The 26,429-nt window shown below is 40.0% G+C and overlaps 1 protein-coding gene across 1 annotated transcript; it reads right to left on the minus strand.

The window, feature by feature from the left end:
* XRCC2 (X-ray repair cross complementing 2) lies at window positions 1–26,424 on the minus strand. The gene is made up of 3 exons (XM_025993752.2): window positions 26,297–26,424; window positions 10,864–10,945; window positions 1–1,270 (listed from the first exon to the last, which is right to left on the minus strand). The coding sequence occupies exons 1-3, from the start codon at window positions 26,333–26,335 to the stop codon at window positions 552–554; spliced, it is 840 nt and encodes a 279-aa protein (XP_025849537.1). The 5' UTR covers window positions 26,336–26,424; the 3' UTR covers window positions 1–551.
* Between the last annotated feature and the right edge of the window lie 5 nt (window positions 26,425–26,429).

Here is a 26,429-nt window from a genome sequence, read left to right on the forward strand (position 1 = left end):
TTATAAAAGTTCATTTTATTTAGGCTGCAACATGTAGATTATTTATTTAGTTTTAAAACAGGCTTAATATACAGTTTTCTTTTTACCAGCACTTTGATTTAGTTTCAACAACTTAAGAACAGAATAGTCTACAGTTTTACTGTACTAGTTTAGAAATCCATTCTGGAAAGAAAAAAAAAATCCATTCTGTGTAGAGACACTTATATTATTTAATTTTCCCAGAGTTTAAAGCCTTATAATTGAAATAAAAATCTTTAAAAAAAAGGGGGGGGGGGCAGCCCCAGTGGCTCAGTGGTTTAGCGCCGCCTTCAGCCCAGGGTGTGATCTTGGAGACCTGGGATCGAGTTCCACGTCGGGCTCCCTGCATGGAGCCTGCTTCTCCCTCTGCCTGTGTCTCTGCCCCTCTCTCTCTCTCTCTCTCTGCGTGTGTCTCTCATGAATAACTAAATAAAAACCTTTAAAAAAAAAAAAAGCCTTATAATTGAATCATTTCATTTCAGTAAAGACTTAAAATTTTGAATATCCTGAAAAACACTATTTTATGATACATATCAACAAAACTCAATGCCATTTTCTCCAATAATAAAATTATGCTTTTTTAAACTGTTGCTTTTTAAATGACGTGAAACTAAAGAAAACTGGTTGGTTTTAAAATCCTCTTGTTTGGAGAAAAATATTCTGTGCTTTACTACTTGTTGCCACTCCTTACAGAGATAGGGTCTATAGTCTGCATCTGCCTCCCTCGGATGGTTAAAGGCAGAAGAAGGTCCTTCTGTCCAGTTTGAGGTTTTCTGCATTATACTTTGTGTTGTTGCAAAAAGTACTAAGCGATACTCATTTACAAGTTTCTCTAAGAACTGAGCACATTTCTTCAGAGTAGCCTCCTGTAAATTAACACTTTCTCCTCCATTGACACGGTCTATCCAGTAAAAAGCTGACAGGCTGTCCAAGATCAAAAGGCAGAGGGACGGGTGGCTACAAACCACAGTTTCTAGTGAGTACAGTGTGAGGAGCAGCTGGGTGCTGCTATTGCAGTTCACCAAGAACAACCTTCCGAGGCAGTGTTTTACCATTTCTTCTGAACTTTGGGATAGTCTATGCTCGAGAATTGTAACAAGCCGAAGCATATCAAAGTGATAATCTGTATCAATAAATAAGACTTCTACTTCCAGTCCACCTTCCGATTTTGGAAGTATACATCGTGCTGTTAAATGATAAAGCATTTCTGTTTTTCCTGTTCCCTCTGGACCATGAAATTCAAGAATATCACCTGTGTAAAATTTAAAAATGTCAGTCAAAATGCAGCAGCACGGTAACGGTAGGCTACAGAATGAAAAGTCTGCAACAATGTTTGAAAAGACATTTACTGGAATGCGAAAGAAAATCGAAATCCATTTGCCAAAATGGGTCCATATAAGCAAATACAAATACATAAGGAAACTGAATCATTAAATTTCACCTCTGGGAAAGGAGATGGCTACTAATTAGCATCAAGAAAATGTGAAAAACAGAATGACAGGGTTGAAGGGCACCCAAGGAAATCTCCTGGGGAGGGGTCCACATGCACTCACACTTGAAACTGGTGATGTTAATAAAGTGCCAGACCTATGGTCTTTCAAAAATCTACTGATTACTATGGTACACACCATTTCTGGCGCTTGATTACCCAATATACATTCTCTCTTTTTCCTTAAGTATTAAACCTCAATTTGGGGGTACGAGGGAAGGCAATGCACCCAATTGAAAAACCATTTTTCTCAGCATCCCTTGCAGAAAAGGGTCAGAGATATCACAGTTGTAGCCAATGAGACACAATTAGATTTCTGTTGGGAGTTTCTAAGTTTTGCTCTCCTGATACAGACCCCACTTCTGCTCTGCCACCCCTGACTCTGTAGGGGAAGCAGCCCCCTGAAGCGGTGAGTATAAAAGGGACACCCTAAATAGGGTGGGCCCTAAGAATGGTGGAACAGGAAGACAAGAGGTGCCCAGGACATTGATGACAATACAGAACCCTACCCCAGCTATGCAGGGCCTGTCTCTATACCACTGTGAGATGAGGAAAATAAGCCTGGTGCAGGTAAGCCACTAGGCTGGACTTCATTACACGCTGAAACAATCCCTAACTAGGGTTTCTCAGTGTTACTGGCATTATGCACAGAACAATTCTTGACTGTGCAGTTTCACACATACAGAGCCATAAGAGTCCACAGCTCTTAGGCCTAAATGCCAATAGCGTCCCTCAGCTGAGAACATCCGTCCACATTTCTAAAATGCTATCAGTTATTCTCTGCTACATGAATTTCTTGAAATTGTGCCCAGCTGGAATGACATCTGCACTGTAAAGTATTTTCCTAGCATTATAAATTTAAGTAAACTACCTGAACTTCAAAGACTCCAAATCTTTACTATATAGGTTCCAGTAACTCTCTTCCAATGAAGACAACACAAATTAAACACCTGGGGAAGTTTTCCTGCCTCCAGAGCTCCTCAAAATCCACTCTGAACAGTGGCCTTCCAATTCTTGTTGGTTTGTTTCCATTTAATTTATGGCTGAATCACATAATTGGAAACACTGTGTTAAAAATGCAGATTCTTGGGCCCCAAGCAAATTACAGTCTACTGAGAGTCCAGTTACTTTATTTCCTGTTATTACTAATAAACCGTTATAGATTGGAACATTCACAATGTGTAAAAAAAATCTAGCATGTTACCACTGTACAATATTTAAGGTACTATCAAACTTCAGTTTCTACCATAACCTTACATGTAATTTGCAATTCAAAATTTAAATAAAGAGGATTCTTCCTCACCCTTCCCCCAAAAGATCCCAGCTCAAGGAGTAAAACTATTTTCACAATAACAATTGTTCACTGATGCTCTTACTGAAAGTTAACGTAGTGACAAAAAATATGTAAGCCAGATATTCAGTTTACTCTCCTACTATAATGACTGAGGAGCTAAGCTGTTATCTTTCCCTTAAGTCTTTCACTGCTCTATATGATAGAAAGAGAACAAACTACATGCATTAGATGAAACATTAACATAGAACAGATATTAATGGTAGTGAAGGAAAGCTGAAGTTTAGCAAGATTAATCTTAAAAAGGGTTTGGAGGACACAGTGAACCACAGAGAAACACATGGGGAAGCCAATTAGACTGCACCAAACCTTCTCTTCTTTCCCCAGAAATGGCAGAAGAGGCCAATCAATAGTAACTAACTTTTAAATCGTACTTTATAGATGAAAAGGGACAACTTCATGATACCTCATTTGGTCCTAATAACAATACTTTGAGGTAAAGAAAGCAAACTTTATCACCTTCCATCATCACAGTTATTGTACTTTATAATTTTTTTTAAAGAGGAGAGATTCATTAAAAATATAAAATCTCGGGGAAAAAAATCTCTACACCCAACTCACAACCCTAAGATCAAGAGCCGCACACTTCACTGACAGAGCCAGCTGGCATCCCTCATGCTGTGTGATTTTGCCTATTTCATTATATTTCCTGTATGCTACTTTAAGTTGGGACCTCACTATTCCATCTCCAGCACAAAACACAGTATCTTTTGGATGCACTTCATCAGATTACCTTCTTTTTGAGAACTTCTTGAGAGACATCTAAAAAATGAAAATATAAGTCCTGATCTGGTAAGGAGTAAAGGTCCACAGTGGACTTTGGAACATGACATTTTGAAAGGAAGCAAGTTGGGTAGGGGACAGAGATAGAGGTGTGGCATTGCTTCCCAGAGTCCAACAGGTGTGAAATTAGAGACCAGCAGAGGATGCAAGCAAGAATAAGACCTGGCCCTCAAGACATGCTGACACTAGTTTGTGTCAGGTTTTCAGCCCCCATCACTTATTCAGAAGGTTAAGGGTAAAGCTAACGTAGCGATGGAAAGTTTCTTCTCAGAGACAGGGTTGGAAGTACCCATACAAATCAAATACATAAGAAAGCAGGGATTTTAAAGTCACATAATCACATAAATATCCTAACAAGAATTTAGCTTTCAAAAGGCTATGTTAGCTAGGGTGTCATAGAAGAAAAATGTTTTATAACCACTAGAATTTAAGATTCAAAACAATAATAATGTTTTATTATGTATGATCAATATGTAGCCACAATGATCAGAGAGTAAGCTACACAGAAACCGAAAACGGCTCAAATGAACAAAAAATTAAGAATAGAGGTCAAAAACTCAATTCTTAGGATACATCTACGTTAGAGGAGTCAGCATGAAGACATACAAAACAGAAGTTTAATATAAAAATTAGGAGGAGGGTAGCCCCGGTGGCGCAGCGGTTTAGCACCACCTGCAGCCCAGGGAGTGATCCTGGAGACCCGGAATCGAGTCCCACATCGGGCTCCCTGCATGGAGCCTGCTTCTCCCTCTGCCTGTGTCTCTGCCTCTGCCTCTCTCTCTGTGTGTGTCTCCATGAATTAATAAAATAAAAAATCTTAAAAAAAAAAATTAGGAGGAAACAGACTACAAAACATTTCAAGAAAATGAAACTGTACTAAATAATATTCAATAGCACAAAATTTCTAAAAGTAAAAAAATTGCAGTTTGGGAACAGATCACTGAACTGGTCCTGGATAGTTACCTTATAGCAAAAAATGTGTAGTTTGCAAAACCACATTTAATACAAATATTATTTTATGAACCAAACTTCAAAATCAGATATTCAGAAAAGAGATGGAAGGGCACTCCAGGGAGCACTCAGTGTTCTTCCAAGAACCAGGGTGAAGGGAAAGCAGAGGGCACATGAGGAATAAGGGAAAAAATATGATGGCTTACATTCATTTAAAAAGTAAAAATATGGGCAGCCCTGGTGGCTCAGCGATTTAGTGCTGCCTTCAGCCCAGAGTGGGATCCTGGAGACTGGGATCGAATCCCATGTCAGGCTCCTTGCATGGAGCCTGCTTCTCCCTCTGCCTGTGTCTCTGCCTCTCTCTCTCTCTCTGTCTCTGTCTCTGTCTCTGTCTCTTATGCATAAATAAATAAAATCTTAAAAAAAAAAAAAAGTAAAAATATTCAGGAGTAGGTTCATGACACTGGGGAGTCAAATGAAGTCAAACGAAGGTAAGAGAAAGGCAACATATTCTGAAGTAAAAGAGAAGAGACTCTACAGGAAGACAGAAATAGGTGAAGCTGGCCAGAGGGTAACTGTGAGAGCTCTCTCTGGATGTTTCTGGAATTCTCAGAATAGGAAAAAAATTAAAACCTTGCCAGATATTTTCTTGGAGAGAAGGTGGTGCTCATTAACATCTTTTGGATAACTCAAAAGAGTTATGCCTTTAAGAACACTTGCTTACACGGTTTAATAAAGTTTGCTAAATCCACACATTACTAAGAAATAGATGATGTAGTATATGAGTTCTGCAGATCCTTGGTTTGGCATGATTGAGATGAGGCAAAGATTAAGGTGAAATCCTTGGTTAGGAAATTATTAAGTGGTATATAAAAACACTCTTCTTCTTTTACAGATTAACAGCAAGGCAGTAAAAGGGTCATTTGTAACAAGTGGGGAAATAAAATATGCAACTTGCAAATTACGCATAAATATTATCATTAAGGTCCTAAATTCCCTACAAGTATGTTTAATGATGAATTGAAGTCAGTTTTGCTGGTTTTAGAAACATTTACTGTCTAATCCTCACATCAAAAATCATTTTCAAACGTGATGTTCTACAGAGGGGCACCGTCCTTTTAGCTGTATTTGAAGTCACTATCTCAAATGTTTCTGAGAGCTGCTACAACAGAAATTGTACCCTTGTCCACTCAAAAGTATTGAGTATGACAACTTGCAGTAAAAAAACCCACCCCCACCCCTACCCCCACCTCCAAACACACACACACACACACACACACACACACACACACCAAAAAAACACCTCTACAGTTTGGCACTTGACAAATTAAACTAAATCAGAAAATCTGGATGGTTTGGCCTTGATAGTTGCTCTCACAAATAGAATGCTGTAAGGGATCTGGGTAACAGATTGTCAGAGTGAGTTTATGAATCTGAAGATCCTTCAAAATAAGGATAAAAAAGAGAAGCCAAAAAAAATACATCATCTTGGTACCAATCTACTAATTGTATGACAAATATGTTGTATTTGCAGATTACAATCATTATGGTATGGAAGAGGTAATTGGTATATAGTACAGAGTAACTACTACAAAAAGCATATAGAAATGTTTAGAATGGCATTAGAGTTTCCTATAATCCCTAACTCTCTTATTGTTTCACTTTGACCTTCCCTATACGGTTTCTGATAAACTACTGTTGATAAATAATGCTTATAATACCAGTCTTAAGTCTGCTATTGCTCCAATTAGTATTCATTTAACTAGTTTTACAGCTAAAATGTCTATTTATAAAATATTGAAATTAAGATGGTGTTAATCCAAATTAGATAAACTTTTTTGTTACTGACTGAACATGATGGTGTTTTTAAAGTTTCTACAAATGTAATATTCAAATGTATAAGTGGTGCTGCCAACTCATGCGTTAGTGTCAGTTTCATAAGGTCCAACTTAATAACATCCTTTCTGATAGAATACAAAGTTCAATCTTTTGTCAAAATTTGTCTTTTACTGATAGTTTAGAATATTGTTTACTAACAGACCTGTTCTATAAAAAATAGTAAAGGGAATCTTCTAGGTTGAATGAAAGGACAGTAGATAGTTACCTGAATCCAAATGAGTTAATAACGACCACCGGTAAATACAACCTACCTAAGTAAGTATGAAAGACAGTACACATTTTATATTTGTAACTTTTTCCCATTTATCTGACTTAAGAAACAAATGAATTAAGTAATTTTTTTTATTCTGTTATAATACATTTTAATTTCTCTGCTGTACTGGCTTTTTAATTTCTTGCATTAAGGAATAATTTTAAGTAATAATTTTAGAAGTGTTTATGGACATACAACATACAAATATGTAATTTATTAACAATACAAAGGAAGGGGGAGGAAATCGAGCTATCTAGTAGCAAAGTATTTATGAAATATGGAAATTAAGATGATATGTATCTAAATTAAATTGCTTTAAATTAAGATATTAATTGTAATCCTTGGAGCAACCATTAGGAAAATAACACAAAAAAATAAAGTAAAAGGAATAAAGTAAAAGGACCAGGAATAAAAATGGTACATTAGGGGCACCTGGGTGGCTCAGTTGGTTAAGTGTCTTAACTCCTGCTTCTTGATTTCACCTCAGGTCATGATCTCAGGGTTGTGAGATGGAGCCCATGGTGGGCTCCACACTGGGTATGGAGTTTGCTTAAGACTCTCTCCCCCTGCCCCCCTCAAAAAAGATCCTCTCTCCCTCTTCTTCTGCCTCTCCCCACTAAATAAAATGGTACACTAGAAAATATTTACTTAACATTAAAGAAGACAGTAATGGAGGAAAAGACAAAAAAGATAGAATACTATCTAAAAGAGCAAAATGGCAATCGTAAACCCTATCTTATCAGTAATTCATTAACTATAAATGGATTAAATAGTCCAAACAAAAGGCAGAGATTGGCAGAATGGAATAAAAACACCTGATGCAATTGTAGGCTATCTACCATAAGAATACTTCACATCACTAAGTCACAACAGATTGATAACAAAAGGATAGAAAAAGATATGCCATGCAAACAGTAACCAAAAGAGAGCTGACGTGGCTATACTATTATCAGACAAAATATACTTTAAGACAACTGTTATTAGAGATGAAGAAGTATATATTTGTTTTCCATTTTGCTAAAGACAGCATAATTTACATCTTAACCATTTTTAAGTATAGTTCAGTAGTGTTAAATTACATGCACACTCTTGTAAAACATCTCCAGAGCTTTTCCATCCTGCAAAACTGAAACTCTGAACCCACTGAACAACAAGTCCCCTTGTTTCCTTTTTCCCCAACTCCTGGTAACTATCATTTTACTTTCTGTTCCTATGAATCTGACTGCTTTGGATGCCTCATATAAGTGAAGTCACAGTATTTTTCATTTTGTGACTAGTTTATTTCCCTTAGCATGTCCTCCCAGTTTATCCACATAGTAGCATGACAGGATTTCCTTTTTAAGGCTGAATAATATTCCCTTGTTTGCATATACCACATTTTGTCTATGCATTCATCTGTCAACGAACATTTGGATTGTTTCCATCTCTTAGCTATTATGAATAGTGCTTCTATGAACATAAGTATGCAAATTATCTCTTCAATACTCTGCTTTCTATTCTTCTGGAGATACACCCAGACGTGGAGTTGTTGGATCATATGGCACTTCCTTTTTTCTTAAAATATTTTATTTATTTATTTTGAGAGAGAGAGGCACACAAGCGGGGGTAGTGGGGGGGGGGTGGGGAGGGACAGAGGGAAAAGGAGAGAAAGAACCTTAAGCAGACTCTGCACGGAACCCAGATGCAACCTGCAGGGCTCCATCTCACAACCCTGAGATCATGACATGAGTGGAAATCAAGAGTCAGACACTTAACTGACTGAGCCACTGAGATGCGTCAATCATATGACAGGTCTTTTTTAAATTTTTTGAGGAACTTCCATACTGTTTTTCACAGTACTTGCACCATTTTACAGTCACATCAACAGTGCACAAGGGTTCCAATTTCTCTACATCCTCACCCAACACTCGTTATTTTTTACTGTAACTATCATAGTGGGTGTGAGGTGACAAAGGACATTTTATAATGATAAAAGAATCAATCCATCAATAAGGTATAATAATACTCTTGTAAGTGCCCAACAGTGCACAAAGCCCCAAAATATATGAAGCAAAACTAAGAACTAAAGGGAGAAATAAACAATTTAACAGTAATTGTTGGTAACTTCAATATTCACTTTCAATACCATATAGAACAATTAGGTAGAAGATCAACACAGAAACAGGAGACTTGAATGCGAGAAACCAACCAGAAATACAAAACATCAAGAAAACACTCAATCCAACAATAGCAGAATACACATTCTTCTCAAGTGCACATGGAACATTCAAGATAGACCATATGTTCAGCAATAAAACAAATCTCAACCAATTAAAAAGAATGAATCACAGAAGTATGTTCTCTGACAGAAAAGAATGAAAATAGAAATCAGTAACAACAAAACCATAAATCTTCCTGACCCTGGATTAGCCAATAACCTCCTAGCTATACCAAAAGTATGAGCAAGGGATCCCTGGGTGGCGCAGCGGTTTGGCGCCTGCCTTTGGCCCAGGGCACGATCCTGGAGACCCGGGATCGAATCCCACATCGGGCTCCCGGTGCATGGAGCCTGCTTCTCCCTCTGACTGTGTCTCTGCCTCTCTCTCTCTCTCTGTGTGACTATCATAAATAAAAAAAAAAAAAATAAAAAAAATGTTAAAAAAAAAACAAACAAAAGTATGAGCAAAAAGATAAATAAATAAATTGGACTTCATAAAAATGAAAAGCCTTAAAAAAATTTAATAGCCTTGTGCTTCAATGGACACCATCGAGATCGTGAAAAGACAACAAAAAGAGTGGGAAAGGCTATTTGTAAATCATATTTGATAAGGGACTTGTATCTACAATATATAAAGGATTCTTACAACCCAATAATAAAAACACAGCCTATTTTTTTTAATGAGAAGACATGACATTTCTCCAAATTACACATACAAATTGCCAATAAGCACATGAAAAGATGCTTAATATCATTAGCCATAAGGGAATGTAAATCAAAACCACAATGAGGTATCATTTCATACTCACTAGGAAGGGGATAATAAAAAACAAAGACAATGACATTTGTTTGCAGGATGTGGGAAAATTGGAACCATTCTATGCTTCATCCCCAGTGGCAAGTAAAATGTGCAGCTGCTATGGAAAATAGTCTGGTAGTTCCAAAAAAGGTTAAACATAGTTGCCACAGGAACCTAACAGTCCCTCTCATAGGTATTACTCATGAGAAATGAAAATATACATCCAGAGAAAAACTTATACACAGATAACCACAGCAGCATTATCCATAACAGCAAAAAGAAACCCAAATGTCCATCAACTGATGCATGGATAAACAAAATGTGGTATACCCATACAACAGAGTATTACTCAACAATAAACAGAACTACAGATACATGCCACAATGTGATAAGACTTGAAAAGATTATGCAAAGTAACAGAAGCCAGTCACAGAAGACCACATACTGTGTAATTCAATTATATGAAATATGCAGACAAGGCTAGTCTAGAGAGTCAAGTAGATTAGTGACCGCCTAGGGCTGAGGGATGTGGGAGGAAATGGGGAGTGACTGCTAACAGGTACAGCTTTCTTTCTGGAGTGATGAAAATGCCCTAAAATCAACTGTGGTGACAGGTAAAGAAATGTGAATACTACAAACCATGAAGCTACACACTTAAACGGATAAATTTTATCTCTACAGAGTTCTTCTTACACTAAAGAAGAAAACAATGCAAGCACAGTACCTTTCTGTAAGTTTTCCCTAGGTAGAAGTGTTGGTGGAACAAGCAGGTATGTCTTTTCCCTTCTATAGAAATATTAACAACAGGGTACCTAAGGACTTTCCTATGATTCTCAAACTTCTAAGGAATTAAAAAATAAATTATAACAAAACTCTCACAAATAACGTGTCAAGATAACAGAGGTCAGTATTTATTCTGAAATTTACTGCAAATGAACCGAACTTTCTCTCATCTGACACAGATAAAGTGTCCTGTCATGATCGATTCTCACTTTTTAATTTTACAGGTTAATCCATATAGCCATTTGCTACAAGTATGTACATATAAATGAATATATGTTGGAAAAGAACACGTTTTATAAGACTTAATGTATGACACTGTATTTTGATTTGAAATTTTTACCATGTACAGATGAAACTTCATCAGCGAACAGATATGGTTCTATTTCTTTCAAGGAACTTCTACCTTCAAGTCGGGCAAGGAGCTTGCAAAAGAAAAGAAAAGGAAAAAGAGAAGGAAAAACTCATTACCTAAAAATACAAAATCTTACAAATCTACATTTACACAATTTTCCTAAAGTCTATTTTAAAAACTCTGAGGATTTGGAAGAAATTATGAAATAGGAAATAAGGGATCCCTGGGTGGCTCAGCGGTTTGGCGCCTGCCTTTGGCCCAGGGCGCGATCCTGGAGTCCCGGGATCGAGTACCACGTCGGGCTCCTGGCATGGAGCCTGCTTCTCCTTCCTCCTGTGTCTCTGCCTCTCTCTCTCTCTGTCTATGATAAATAAATAAATAAATCTTAAAAAAAAAAAAAAAAAGAAATAGGAAATAAAATTTAGGAGAAAAACTCTGTTCATTTATTCAGGAAATATGTCATTCTTTTGTTTATGTATCAAATACTGAGGTATAAAATGAGTCCCTGCCCTCAAAAGAGCTGATTATATAGTTTGGGATATAGGACCAAACTACTAACTGCAAAGTACTTATCTTTCTTATGTGTCATAATTTTTCTTTCTCACTTTCTTACCACACTTGTTATACAGATATCAGCTTTTTATCTGTCTGCCTTGTATATTGTCAATTCTTTATCTAGTAGTGAGAGGGGGCAAAGGAAAAAGGTAGAGAAAAGCCATCCTCAAGGAGCTCCCACCTCCATCTGTTAGGATCCTCAGGTTCCATTAATTTACCAGAGCAGCTCATGGAACTCAGAGAAACATTTTATTACTAGATTACCCATTTATTATAAAAGGATACAACTCAGGAAGAGCTCAAAGGAGTAGATGCACAGGGAAGGCTTGGGGAAAGAGGGAGGAGCTTTCATTCTCTGGATGCATCACTCTCCCAGCACCTCTATTTATATGTTCACCAACCTGGAATCTCTTCCAACCCTGTCTTTGGGTGGGGTGTGTGTTATGGAGATTTCACTACATAGACTTGGTTGATGCAATCACTGGCCTTTGGTGGTTGAATTCAGTCTCCAGCTCCTTTGCCCTCCCAGTAGGTTGGTGGTCAGAGAGCGGGACTGAAGATTTCAACCTTCTAATCACATGGCTCCTTCTCCTGATGACCAGTCCCTATCCGTAGGTGGGGTCCAAAAGTAACCTCATTAACATAACAAATGACATGTTTGTCAGTCTTAGCACATAGGAAATTCCAAGGATTTTTAGGAGGTCTGTGCCAGAAATGGGGATAAAGACCAAATACATATTTCTCATTATAAATCACAACATAAAGGCATACCAGGATTGGCAAGATCTGCCATGCAAAAGGTAATTTTAGGAATAATGATGACGCCACCAAGAACTTCTGAGGTTTGAAGCCTTGCTGTTCCCTAGGTCCTGGGCGCAAGCACCTTGCTTTCATTCTTATTTAATCCTCATGATGAAGCAAATGAGGCTCTAGTTGCCTAACTAAGTGACTTCATAAGGTCACACAGGAAGGGGCAAACCTGAGACTTGAATTCAAATCATGATCCTTACCTGTTAGATCAAATACACAGTAATATTCTGAATCAGGGTACAGGCAGATGTGATATCAGCCAGGGTGCAGAGGCTGAAAGGAGCACTCTGCATGTAGGTAAACTTGAACTGCTAGAGCTCGTAGTATGAAACAAGCAGGAGATAAGTCCTAAAAGAGCGGAAGTCACATCACAGAAGATCTTAGATGCCATATTTAGGAGCTTGTTCTCTGGTTTGTAGACAAGAGAAGGGATTTTAAGCAACAGTGTAATAAGCAGTCTCTGAGAAGCAGTCTCAAATAGTTTAAAGTAGACAGCTGGGAATTCAGAACTAGATCTGCTAACTCCCTTCTCTGGGCCCCAGGTATCTTATCATTAAAGTGATAAACAGTATCTCCCCTCCCAAAGTTATTGACGATTCAGAGTATTTTAAAAAAGTGCTTTGCATAAAGTAAGCACAATGTAAGTAGAGCACAAGCTATCATCGTCTGCATTTTAAATAGATTATCTCGGTGGCTAAGAGGGAACAAGGATGGAGTCTGTCACACTAATCTGGAGAGGAGTGCCCCCCCCCCACCCCGCAAGACAAAAGTAGTTAGGATGACAGCAAACAGAATTGCATGACTGATTTAAATGTCAATGAAGGACATGTAATCAAAGCTATCACAGCTGATTCTCAAGTTTCTAAGTAATCAGCACAGATTTGACAACTCTTCCATAAAACAAAAGAAAAAAAAGAGCATATCACAAATGGGAACAAAGCAGTCACTTTAGGTTTTTTTTAAACTGAAGCAAAAGTTCTGAAAAGATTTCCTGAAGTGATGAAAGGGTTCTATACATTAATTTAGCAAATGTTTATTGAGTTTTTGTTACATACAATGCACCATGGCAGGTAAAATGCAGACTACAAAGATGAAGATGACAACCAACCCTCAAAGAACTTGCTGTGTCCGTCCTCTAAATGACATTTTATTACAAAACAAAGTAAAGACTGCTCAATAAACAAGAGATACAGTGCTCTGAGTTAGAGCAGATTCTGGAGGTGTATCTGAAGTTAAGGCTCGTTTCATGGGTACTAAGACATAATCTTTCTCCCTAAATTGACGCTTGCAGTGATAGTGTAACAGCAGTGGTGGATGAAAATGCTGACAGAAACAAGGCAGTGGCATCAAACTATGTCCCTGCAGACACAGCATTCTTCACCACTTAAAAAAAAAAAAACTCAAACAAGCAAAACTAGTTTTTCATAAGAATGCCTTTGATGATGCAGTTAAAAGTATTAGTTGTATTAAATCATGACCCCTGACTACTTTTTAAAGTTATGATAACCCAGGCCACATACTAGCAGTAAAGAATTTAACCTTGACTGCAGAGGTCTGGCCTTTGCCCTTGGATCCTGAGAGGTCATCTCCAACTCTCTTGGAATATCCTGCCTGATAAAAGTGTCTTTGTTTACCAGGGGGCCTTCAGCCGCACCAGAGAGTCTAACAGAGTGACTTAGGGTTGGGGCTTTGGGTCAACTTGATCTCTGGTATCAGAGGGGCTGTAGAGTGCAGTCAGCTGTTTGGGCAGTTGACTGTGTCTCCATGAGTGAGCCCCATGAAGACTCTGGTCACCAAAGTCCAGGTGAGCTTCCATGATTGGCAGACAGTCACACACTGCTGCTGAGAGAACCGAGTACCATCCACAACTCCACCAGGAGAGGACAACTGGAAGGTCTACATTTGCAATTCTCCCGGACTTTTATCCTCTTCTAGCTGCTTTCAAACCTGCATCCATTTCCTGTAGTGAACCATAAGCACGAATTAACAGTTTCCAATGAGTTCTGTGAGTCCTTCTACTGAATTGCTATACCTAAAGGCAGTCTCAGGGACCCCTCAACTTGCAATTAATATCAGAGCTGAGTGTAGTCTTGGGGATCTGGAACTCTGCATTCTGTCTGGAGTAAAGGCTGCATTCTGTCTGGAGTAAAGGCCTTCCCCAACTTCACACACAATTAAGGGTTTCTGCTCCAAAATGAAATACAATCGGGTTTTTTTTCTCTAGGAAAAGCACTTGAGTTGATTATTTCAGTAGGATTCTTTTTTCATAGCCTACCCTTTTATTTAAAAGAATGACTAAAAGACAAACTTTGATTATACAGACTTTGGTATTTGGCAGACATTTTATCGAAAACAAAGAAAGTACGTTGGTCATTTCAAGAAAACTGACAGTACTTGTTGCCAATGATAACATTTGAATTTTGGAAAACTCATCCAGTACTGTGACCCTGACAGCTTTCCAATACTTAAGGTCCTTTTGGTGAATCACCAGTGTTTTAATGAATGTGATTTTTAAAAATAATCATCTAACAAAACACATCACTACCTCAAAGATCTGTGTAATTCACTGAACCAATATTTCCAAAGACCAATGCATGATGTTAAAATATTCCTGGGTAAAAGATTCACTCCCAGTGTTCAGACCAATCAATTGGCTTTAATGTATGAAAAATTCACTGCTAAAATTTTATATCTACGTTGCAATTAACTTTTAGGAAACTACTATTTGTCAAGTTTTGGTATAGAACCAAGGAAGAAAATCCACAATTAGCTGACAAGATCTTCAAATCCCCCCCTCTTTTTCCAACTCCGTATCTATCTGTGAGAGGCTAGATAGTCCTGATGTACTTTAACCAGAACAACGTCCAGTAATAGATTGGATGCAGAAGAGATGAGAACCCAGTTAAGTTCAGCCAGACATTAAAGAGATTTGCAAATATGTAAAACAGTGTCAGTCCTCACATTTTTTTGTTTAGGGGAATATAGCTATCTTTCATTAAGATATTTATTATAATATTCAAAGGGATTATTATTGTCACTTGTATATGGATGTAAATTTTAAAAATTTTAAGTTTCTCAGTGCAGCTCTCTTTCTAGAGCTTACCTCTCTAGAGATATCTGGAGTATACTTTTCACTTTAATAAACTTTCTTGTTTCTGCTATTCAATAACTTTAAAAATTAATTTTCCCAATTTCACTGACAGATATAACCCACAAAAACAAAAGCTCTTTTGGTGGGACACCTGGGTAGTTAAGTGGTTGAACGTCTGCCTTTGGCTCAGGTTGTGATCCTAGAGTCCTGGGATTGAGTCCCACATGGGGCTCCCTGGATGGAGCCTGCCTCTCTGTGTCTCTCATGAATAAATAAATAAAATATTTTTTATAAAATATGTTTTTAAAAGCTCTTTTTGTGACAGATCACCAATTACTGATCACAGATCATCAGACTTACTGTGGTGATCATTTTGCAACATAAACAAATATTAAATCATTATGGTGTATACCTGAAACTTATATATCTATTATACCACCAACCCCCACCAAAAAATGCACAAAATCTCTTTCAAATTCTCAATAATTTTTTTAATATATATATTTTTTAATTTTACTATTTATGATAGTCACAGAGAGAGAGAGGCAGAGACACAGGCAGAGGGAGAAGCAGGCTCCATGCACCGGGAGCCCGATGTGGGATTCGATCCCGGGTCTCCAGGATCGCGCCCTGGGCCAAAGGCAGGCGCCAAACCGCTGCGCCACCCAGGGATCCCTCAATAATTTTTAATGCACTCCCTAAAGCTAAAAAGTATGAGAACCACTGAGTTAGAAGATGCACAGTCCAGCTTGAAGGACAAGACAGAAACTTTCATGGACAAGATGGAACTCAAAGGACTTCAAAATGTTTTAAAAAGCATGTATACACATGGCTAACCTCTTCATCAGAATGATTAACTTAGGAAGTTACTCCAATTGTTTATTCTTATTGTCACTGCTCAAAATATTTTATTTTATTTTTTAAATTTATTTATGATAGTCACACAGAGAGAGAGAGAGAGAGGCAGAGACATAGGCAGAGGGAGAAGCAGGCTCCATGCACCGGGAACCCGACGTGGGATTCGATCCCGGTTCTCCAGGATCGCGCCCTGGGCCAAAGGCAGGCGCTAAACTGCTGCGCCACCCAGGGATCCCTCAAAATATTTTAGAATTCTCCCCTGTGAGAAGTCCTTGTAAGAAAGTGTTCAAGAAGGTGTTACATTGACATGACACTTGGACAAAAATGTATTACTCACTTTACTAAATTGGCTGTTAGCCAGTTCACATCTGAATCGCCACCAATTAAAAAATCAAATTAATTTTCAAAGGGTGAAAACTTCCCACTACTGAGAATATTCAAAGGGCACTTAGGTGGCTCAGCAGTTGAGGATCTACCTTTGCCTCAGGTTGTGATCCCAGGGTCCTGGAATCCAGTCCTGCATCGGGCTCCCTGTGAGGAGCCTGCTTCTCCCTCTGCCTATATGTTTCTGCTTCTCTCTGTGCCTCTCATGAATATATAAAATTTTTAAAAGAAAGAGAATATTCAAAATAATGTTTTGCAATGACAAAGCAGAGTATACAGAGTACAGAGGCAGTAAAACTGCATCCCAGAACCTAGATTTACCCTTACAAATTACAATACAAATAAGAGTAACAGTTTATAAAAGCCATTTTATAGGATGAGATATCTTCCAAACCTAAGCAGAAAGCAGACCCTAGAGGCACTTGGGTTGCTCAGTCAGTTAAGCATCTGACTCTTGGTTTTGGCTCAGGTCATGATCTCAGTGTCATAGGACTGAACCTAAATTGTGCTCCATGCTCAGCGTGGAGTCTGCTTATCCCTCTCCTTCTGCCTACTTGTATTCTGGCTCTATCTCTCTTTCTCTCTGTCTCTCTCAAAAAAATAAATAAAATCTTAAAAAAACACACACACACACAAAACACCTTAAGGCCTGACACAAACCTATTATAGAAATTAAAATTAATGATGTCTAGATTTAAGGAATTATTGAAAGAAGCTAGGTATAATCAATCGGGAGCTTCTGAAGGGCAAAAAAGAGTTTATTAAGTGTCCAGGATAAAGGAAACCCGAATAAGTTCTGCCAGACAAGACAGTTTAATCCTTTTAGGGAAGATTAACACATTGGGCAATTAGCTTGGTGATGGATTTCTCTTGATTCTCTCAACAATCTTTCTGAGGCCAAATTTCCTATTTAGGAAAGAATGCACAGTGGACACAACAATTTTAGTCTATTTGGCAGTTTCACTAATATTGTTAATTAATAGATTTGACATTTGGTTTGTATTTATTACCATTCTATTTTTCAGATGAGAAAACTAGTAGATACCAGAGTCAAGATTTAGGAGATCTATTCTGGCTCCCAAAGGCTGGGGTTCTTCTACTGTGCTACAATGTCTCACAGTCAGTAGTGGCAAGTCTAATAAAATTTGAGTACAGAGATGAAATGGTTTTTGGACCTACTAAGATCCAAAATCTGTCTGAGATCCTGTCTACGTAATCACCTGGCCTCTTTCAACCATCTCTGTTAGTACTCCCTCTAACAGCAACAAGGAGCCCTAAATGTCTTCAACGGCAGCACTATTACCGTAACAAGTATATGGTCTGCAATGGGGATAATACTTAATTGTATAGATATCCACTGGTAAACATTTCAGCCAAGTCAACAGTGTCCCAGGAACTGAGGGAGGTGCTAGGGATACACAGATGTAGCAGTTTCCATCTTCAAAGAATTTAATAGGGGACAGTCAGAAGGTTACAAAACTGCAGTAAAGTACTGTAGATGCTACAAGAGAAATAGAGGCAGGTGCTGCAAAGGTGTGTGACCCTGACTAATGCCATCCTGGACAAATCATCCCAAGGACCAGCCAATGACCTGGGACCTCCTGGAGCATGTTGCTCCCTCCCAACATTCTTGGGAATTTCCTTTTGTTTAACCACACCCTTAAGTACACCCTTAAGGCACAACATCCTTGACCTGCCCTGGAGACCTAGGACACACATCCATTAAACAGTCTCCTTTTGGGTGGCCCCTGAAGCACTCCCAACCCCCAGGGCTAGAAATGCCGGTCTTCAGGGAGATGGGGTTGCTAAGGTTTACTCATCTTGCTAGAGACAGCTCAGTGAGTAAGGTCCTTAACAAGCCATTTCATAACAAGGTGGGCTTGTTGGCTTTTTTCTTCAGTCTTGCGGGCAGTTTTAATTTGTGGAAGGCACCTTCAATTTTTTTTTTGGCACCTTCAATTTTGAATGAGAAATTTAGCATATAGTTCTTTTAAACACAAAATGTGCATTGATAGAGAAATGCTTTTTTTCTTTCTATGTGGAATCCATTGCCTATTCTCTCATTTAAATTTCTAAGATCAAGACTTTTTCTTAAGATTTTATTAATTTACTCATGAGAGACACAGAGAGAGGCTGAGACACAGGCAGAGGGAGAAGCAGGCTTCCTGCAGGGAGCCTGATGCAGGACTTGATCCCAGGACCCTGAGATCACGACCTGAGCCAAAGGCAGATGCTCAACCATTGAGCCACCCAGGTGCCCCTAAGGTCAAGACTTTTGAACAAATGATGATAATACACATCTCTCAAGGCCACCTCTTTCCATGAAGCTGTTACTGTACTTAACACATTACACCAACCTGTCTCCCTCACCTGGATGTAAAAACTCAAAAGGAAAAGAATCTATTTTGGCTTACCATGGAGAAATGCTTTGTTTGGCAGAAACTCAGCTGCCTGTTAAAGGTAAACAGGGCACATGTAGGCAAGCTTAGGAAGGGTGGAGAGCGTAAAGAACCTCAAACTATCTTGATTTTCTTTTTAAATATTTTATTTATTCATGAGAGACAAAGAGAGAGAGAGAGGCAGAGACACAGGCAGAGGGAGAAGCAGGCTCCATGCAGGAAGCCTGATGTGGGACTCCTGGGTCTCCAGGATCACGCGCTGGGCTGAAGGCAGCGCTTAAACTGCTGGGCCACAGGGGCTGCCCCTATCTTGATTTTTATGTTTGGATAGTCTGCAAATTTCTACCAAACAAAAGTCCTTGAATATTCGTGTCCATGAGTATATCATCTAAGTTCTTCATACTAACACAAGGCCTTTCTGGTGCAATCCTGTACCTTCAACACCTAGTAAGTAGAATACCTACCATATAGGTGTCTTTAAAGAGCATTTGGTTGCAGAAAAACTTACACAAGAGCAGAAAGAAGAACTTAAAGATCAAACTAACCAGAAACAAATGGCATTAAGGTAAATGTCTATATAAGACTCATTTGGATAAAGGCTCATTTCCCCTGACCTTTCTTTTTGTTTTTTGTTTTTTTAAAGATTTTATTTATTTATTCATGAGAGAGAGAGAGAGAGAGACAGAGAGAGAGGCAGAGACACAGGCAGGGGGAGAAACAGGCTCAATGCAGGGAGCCCAACGAGGGACTCCAGGATCACGCCCTGGGCGAAAGGTGGCGCCAAACCGCTGAGCCACCCAGGCGTCCCAGGCATCCCCTGACCTTTCTAATTAAATATTTGCAGACAGACCCCACCCAGCAGCAGTGTTACAAACCAGTGAAGTATAAAAGGCTACCTAAATCCAACATTCTAAACTAAGTATTTCCTTAGTTCCTTAGCTCCTGCCCCCTAACAGGCCTAGGTTTTCACCTAGAAAATGAAAACAATTCATATGTAGAGGAAATTCAGGCAAAAACAGCTATAACACAGGGAATGTAAGAAAGGAGCTGAAGTAAGGAAGCGAAGCAAAGCAGCAGCTCAGTATTTAGGTGACTGATGCAAAATCTGGCTCTTATGGTAGTTCCATAAATTAGAGGACCAATTCCTCTTCACATGGGAAATCAGGCTCCTTTGCCGCTTTGAAAACTCATCTGTCCTTCAGGGCAGAGTACTAGGCCTGGCTCTTCAATCAAGCTTTTGTCTAAATTAATTTGGAAAAGGGACACTTGGGTGGCTCAGCGGTTGAGCATCTGCCTTCAGCTCAGGTCGTGATCCCGTGGTCCCAAGATCAAGTCCCACATTGGACTCCCTGCATGGAGCCTGCTTCTCCCTCTGCTTCTGCCTGTTTCTCTGCCTCTGCCTGTGTCGCTCGTGAATAGATAAATAAAATAAATAAACTAAAATAAATAAACAAAATTATTTGGAAAAGATAACTGTTGAATAACACACTATATGGTTAAATCCCATCATTTCTAAGTACATTCCATGAAAAGCTAATGCTTTTATAAATAATATTTAAAAGCAATAATCCGGGATCCCTGGGTGGCACAGTGGTTTAGCGCCTGCCTTTGGCCCAGGGCGCGATCCTGGAGACCTGGGATCGAATCCCACGTCGGGCTCCTGGTGCATGGAGTCTGCTTCTCCCTCTGCCTATGTCTCTGCCTCTCTCTCTCTCTCTCTGTGACTATCATAAATAAATAAATAAAAATTAAACAAAAATAAAAGCAATCATCCTATAAGAAGAAAAAATAAATACATATAAAGCAAAAAATACTAAATATACACTTGATAATTTAAGCAGCACAAATTTTTTTTTTTAAGTTTTTAACTCCAGTTAACTAACTTATAGTTTCAGGTGTACAATCAGGTGTACAATATAGTAATGCAACACTTCCATACATCATCCTGTGCTCATCAGGACAAGCACACTCCTTAATCCCCATGACCTGTTTCACCCATCCCCTCACTGTCCTCCCCTCTGGTAAGCATCAGTTTGTTCCCTATAATTAGGATTCTGTGTAATGGTTTGTCTTTTTCCTTTGCTTGCTTCTTTTCTTTTCTAAGATTTTATTTATTTGAAAGAGAGAGCAGGAGCTGGAGGGAGGGAGAAGCAGACTCCCTGCTGAGCAAGGAGCCTGATGCAGGGCTGGATCCCAGGACACCTGGGATCACAATCTGAGCCAAAAGTAGCCACTTAATCAACTGAGCCACCCAGATGCCCATTTATTTTTTCAATTCTTAAATGAATGAAATCACATGGTATTCATCTTTCTCTGACTTATTTCACTTAGCATAATATTCTCTAGCTCCATCCATGTCGCTGCAAATGGTAAGATTTCATTGTTTTGTGGCTGAATTAATATTCTAGTGTATGTATATACCACTTCTTCTTTTTTTTTTTTTTTAAGATTTATTTATTAATGAGAGAGACAAAGGCAGAGACCCAGGCAGAGGGAGAAGCAAATTTTGGGATCATAACCTGAGTTGAAGGCAGATGCCCAAACGCTGAGCCACCGAGGCATCCCTGTACCACTTCCTCTTTATCTATTCATCAATTGATGGACATCTTGGTTGCTTACATATTCTTGGCTACTGTAAATAATGCTGCTATAAACACTGGGGTACAGGTATCCCTTTGAATTAATGTTCTTGTATTCCTTGGGTAAATACTCAGAAGTTCGATTGCTGGATCATCAATAGTTCTTTTTTTAACTTTTGATGACCCTCCATACTGTTCTCCACAGTGGCTGCACCAGTTGCATTCCCAACAACAGTGCATGAGTATTTCTTTTTCTCCACATACTGGCCAACAACCATTGTTTCTTGTGTTGTTGATTTTAGCCATTCTGAAGGTGTGTAAGCAGCATTATAATTTCTAGCAGAATTTGTAAGGATTAAATTTTAAATATATGCTATCCCACAAATTAATAATCCCATTAAATGCATTTTTCAGATTTCATCAAGAATTTATACCAAACTGCTTCAAATTTTCATTTAGATAAAAAAAATCAAATATATGCAGTCCCAGAAAAAAACAGTAAAGCACGAAATCAAAATTATAGGAGCTTAATGTTGGCTTATTCTCACTTTGCATGTGAGGAACTCTGCTGGAGAAACACTCTTGGCATATTCTCCTATTCTCACATTCTCTTCCTCAGGGAAGATTTTCTAATGTGTTATTTCAAGAGCAGGTACTAGACATGCATGGATCATTCCCTCCCTCTCTCCCTCCTAACGGCTTGCCTACAGGAAGTACACATTCTGTTGTGTTCCTATATTTGAGTCTAAAAGAAATGAGAAATGCTCACTCAGAAATGAGCATCTGGCAACATAAAGTTGGCTGATAACCTTGACAAGAGAATTTTTAGTGGTACAGTGGGAGAAAGAATCCTGATCACCATGGGTTAAAGAGTGACTGGGAGATAAAGATGTGCAGACACAAAGTACAAACACTTTGCTGTGCCAAGTAAAAGAATGGGGCTGGATGGGGCATAGACATCTAAGGAGTTATTTTATGTTAGGATACCAATGGAAATGATTGGTGGAAAAGAAGATTAAAAGTACGAAAGACAGAAAAATGACCAGAGGAGTGGGAACACCTGTAGCAGTAAAGTCCTTAAGGAGGAATGGAATGGAAGAAATCCGTATTTAAGTGGAGAAGTTGCACTTTCTTTTTTAAAAGATATTATTTCAGACGCCTGGGTGGCTCAGTGGTTGGGCATCTGCCTTCAGCTCAGGGCCTGATCAGGGAGTCCCAGGATTGAGTCCTGCATTGGGCTCCCTGCATGGAGGCTGCTTTTCCCTCTGCCTGTCTCTGCCTTTCTCTCTGTCGCTTGTGAATAAATAAATAAATAAATAAAAGATTTATTTGAGAAGGAGACTGTGTGTGCACTGAGGCACACATGCTGCATGCTGTAGGGAGGAGCAGGAGAGGGAAGGGGAAAGAATCTCAAGCAGATTTCCAATTGTGCATGGAGATTGGTGAGGGTGGGGGGTGTGGGGCAGTTCATTCTTAGGACCCTGACATCATGAAGTGAGCCAAAACCAAGAGTCAGATGCTTAACCAACCGATCCATGCATGCACCTCAAAGTACTCTGAAGTTGCTTCTAAGAAGACAGATCACATTCTATGCCATAAAACAAACCTCAACAAATTTAAAAGAACTGAAATCATATAAAGTATGTTCTTTAACAATGATAGGCACAGACTACAAATCAGTAACAGAAAGACAAGAAAAATTAAGGGAGTTTCTGTGAAATTTTTTGTTTTCTCAATGACACATGAAGCAAGGTAGAACAAGGGGAGAGGGAAGAGAAAGATACGAAATTTATCCACTAAATAAACAATTACTGAGTGCCTACTATGGGCTAAATATTGTTCTAAACACTGGGAGTAAAGGAGTAAACTCAACAGACAGCAAAAAGTCTGCTCTATGACCCTTAAATCAACATAAAATGTCAGGTGTGCTAAGTGTTAAGAAGAATAAACAGGGTAGGGGATCCCTAGGTGGCTCAGCGGTTTTGCGCCTGCCTTTGGCCCAGGGCACGATCCTGGAGTCCCGGGATCGAGTCCAGCATCAGGCTCCCGGCATGGAGCCTGTTTCTCCCTCTGCCTGTGTCTCTGCGTCTCTCTCCCTCTCTCTCTCTCTATCATAAATAAGTAAGTAAATAAATAAATAAATAAAATAAAAAAGAATAAACAGGGTAAAAAATAAAGATTAACAGTAGAAAAGGTAAAAAATTGGTTATTTTATTATAAATTGTAGTCAAATGCGGATCTTTAAATCAAGGGATTATTATTAAGTTTTCCACTTGCTACCTGGTCTACCATAATTCCATCTCTAGAATCTGTTAAAATATTTTTTTGCAACTTTAATTTCTTAGAAGACCCTGTATAAAATGTCTTTTCCCTAATACTCACAAAATGTGGGAGTGATTTGCTGTTTTTTAAAGTTGTAATTCTAGTGAATTAAAATTTTAAAGTAGTTTACTTCAGTTTCTTGGGCTAGCTTGTGACTTCAAGTATCTTCCTCAACATGATGCCTCAAAGTAGAACCCATAAGGTACTGCAGTAATGTGCAAAGGAAGAAAACTGTCCAAACGAATTAAGTGCTAGCCATCAAGTATCCAAGAACTCTTAAAGGAAGAGAGATTCACTTAGCTGGTTTTCTTAACAAAAAGGAAAAAGAATAAAGTAGCATCTATGGCCCAGCGCCTTATCCTCCCCTTCACCCCTCTGTCCTGGTAATATGAGCCAGGCAATCGGCTTAGAGTCTTCATGCAGACCTGGCAGGTCAAGGATGTGTCGTTAAATTCTTTGTTCAATGACTGGGCTGTGCTGGGCTCCCATTTTTAAGATACTAGGCTTGTTTGTTTGTTTGTTTTAAAGATTTTATTTATTTATTCACGAGAGAGGCAGAGACACAGGCAGAGGGAGCAGCAGGCTCCACGCAGGAAGCCCAATGTGGGACTCAATCCCGGGACTCCAGGATCACGCCCTGGGACGAAGGCAGGCGCCAAACCGCTGAGCCACCCAGGGATCCCTGATACTAGGCTTGTTTTGACTGCAAAAGTCATCTGGGTTTAACCTTGGTTTCAAATAATCATTTAAATAAGTAAAGCTTTAACTGCAGTGGCTCTAAACTATGGCCAGCAGGTCAAATCCGAAAGTTTAAAAGTAAGTTTTATTGAACACAGCCATACTAACTTGTTCACCTCCCTATGGATGCCTTCACATTAGCACTGCAGGACTGAGTAGTTCTGACAGAGACCCTTAGCCTGCAAAGCCTAAATACCCCCTGGCCCTTCACAGGAAGAGTCTGTTGACTCCTCTTAAGAATACTGCTTCTCCCCCCAACCTGGATAAGAGATCCTTCCTAATCCACCTCTACCTATTTCTCAGGTCTCCCTGCCCAACCCCACTCTCCCTCACTAGCTCTGTTCCAACTACAGATCTACCTGCAGTTCCCCTATATAAGTCCTCTGCTCTTGAGGCAGAACCCACATTAAATGCTACTCTCTGCTTTGACTGCCACCCCCTCCTTACCTAACATATTTCACAAGGTTCTTAAGACTTCAGTCATTGCCTCCTCCTAACTAGCTTGTGATACCTGCCCTTCTAGACAGCATGCTCTTCCACACAGGCTGCAGTTCTTTAAAGTCACCCTCCCTTCCTAGTTTGATGGCAGAAGTTGTTGCTTTTGCTTCTTACTCCAAGTTCCTTAACCAGTGGTTGACACATAGTAAGCACTTGACACTTCTTGGTTCAATTCCTGAATAAATTCTTGCAGGACGTCAAAGAACTGGCATGGTTTGGGAGGAACTTAAGCTGGAAAAGCAAACGGGGCCGCCCAGGGCTTGATGCCATAAGCAGAGACACAGGAACTAGAGGGCGAAGGGGAGGCAACCTACTCAAGTACCTCCTGTCCTGGATAACGGCTATAAATTCTCCAACTGGCAATCCCCCCCTTTTCCTCGGTTCTGTTGCGGGTTTACTATTTCTAACAGCAGTTAACATGTGACAGCTCTGGATCGTGCACTTGCAAGCAGAGATGAGGAATGGCACACCCATCCGTGTGCGCAGCAGATCAGGAATAGCACATCTATTCGTGCGCACAGCGGGAGATGAGGAATGGCACGCCTATCCATGCGCGCAGTGGGATGGGAGAGGAGGAACTGTACATCTATCCGTGCGCGCAGCGAGAGATGAGGAATGGCACACCTAACCTGTCCGTGCGCAGAGTGGGATGGGAGACGAGGATGGCACACCTAACCTTGCGCGCAGTGGGATGGGAGATGAGGAACTGTACATCTATCCGTGCGCGCAGCGGGAGATGAGGAATGGCACACCTAACCTATCCGTGCGCAGTGGGATGGGAGACGAGGATGGCACACCTATCCGTGTGCGCAGTGGGATGGGAGAGGAGGAACTGTACATCTATCCGTGCGCGCAGCGGGAGATGAGGAATGGCACAGCTAACCTATCCGTGCGCAGTGGGATGGGAGACGAGGATGGCACACCTAACCGTGCGCGCAGCTGGAGTGCCCATCTCCGCCTCGGAGCGCGCTCGTCAGCCCTCCCACCTCAGGGGACTTCCGGTCTTGGGAGCCCGCCCCGGGGAGCAAAGGTGGCGGGGCGGCCGGAGGGGAGGCTAGAGTCCCGCCCCGCTCGCCTTCCCTCCGCCGAGGGCGCCGCGCGCTCCCGGCCAGGGCGCCCCGCCCCCCTCCCCCGCCCTCCCACCGCCCCGTTCTCATCTCCCTCGCTTCCGTCCCGGCAGCTCTCACCTCCGTCCCAGACTCGGCCCTGTGGAAGTCACTACACATCGCCCCGAAGGCTGGGCGCAGCAAGCACTCAACTTTCCCGCCACCAGCGCCATTTACCGTGACAGACGCGCTGACCCGCTGACCCGGAAGGGAG

The sequence above is a fragment of the Vulpes vulpes genome, chromosome 7, assembly GCF_048418805.1.
Source record: "Vulpes vulpes isolate BD-2025 chromosome 7, VulVul3, whole genome shotgun sequence".
NCBI lineage: Eukaryota > Metazoa > Chordata > Mammalia > Carnivora > Canidae > Vulpes > Vulpes vulpes.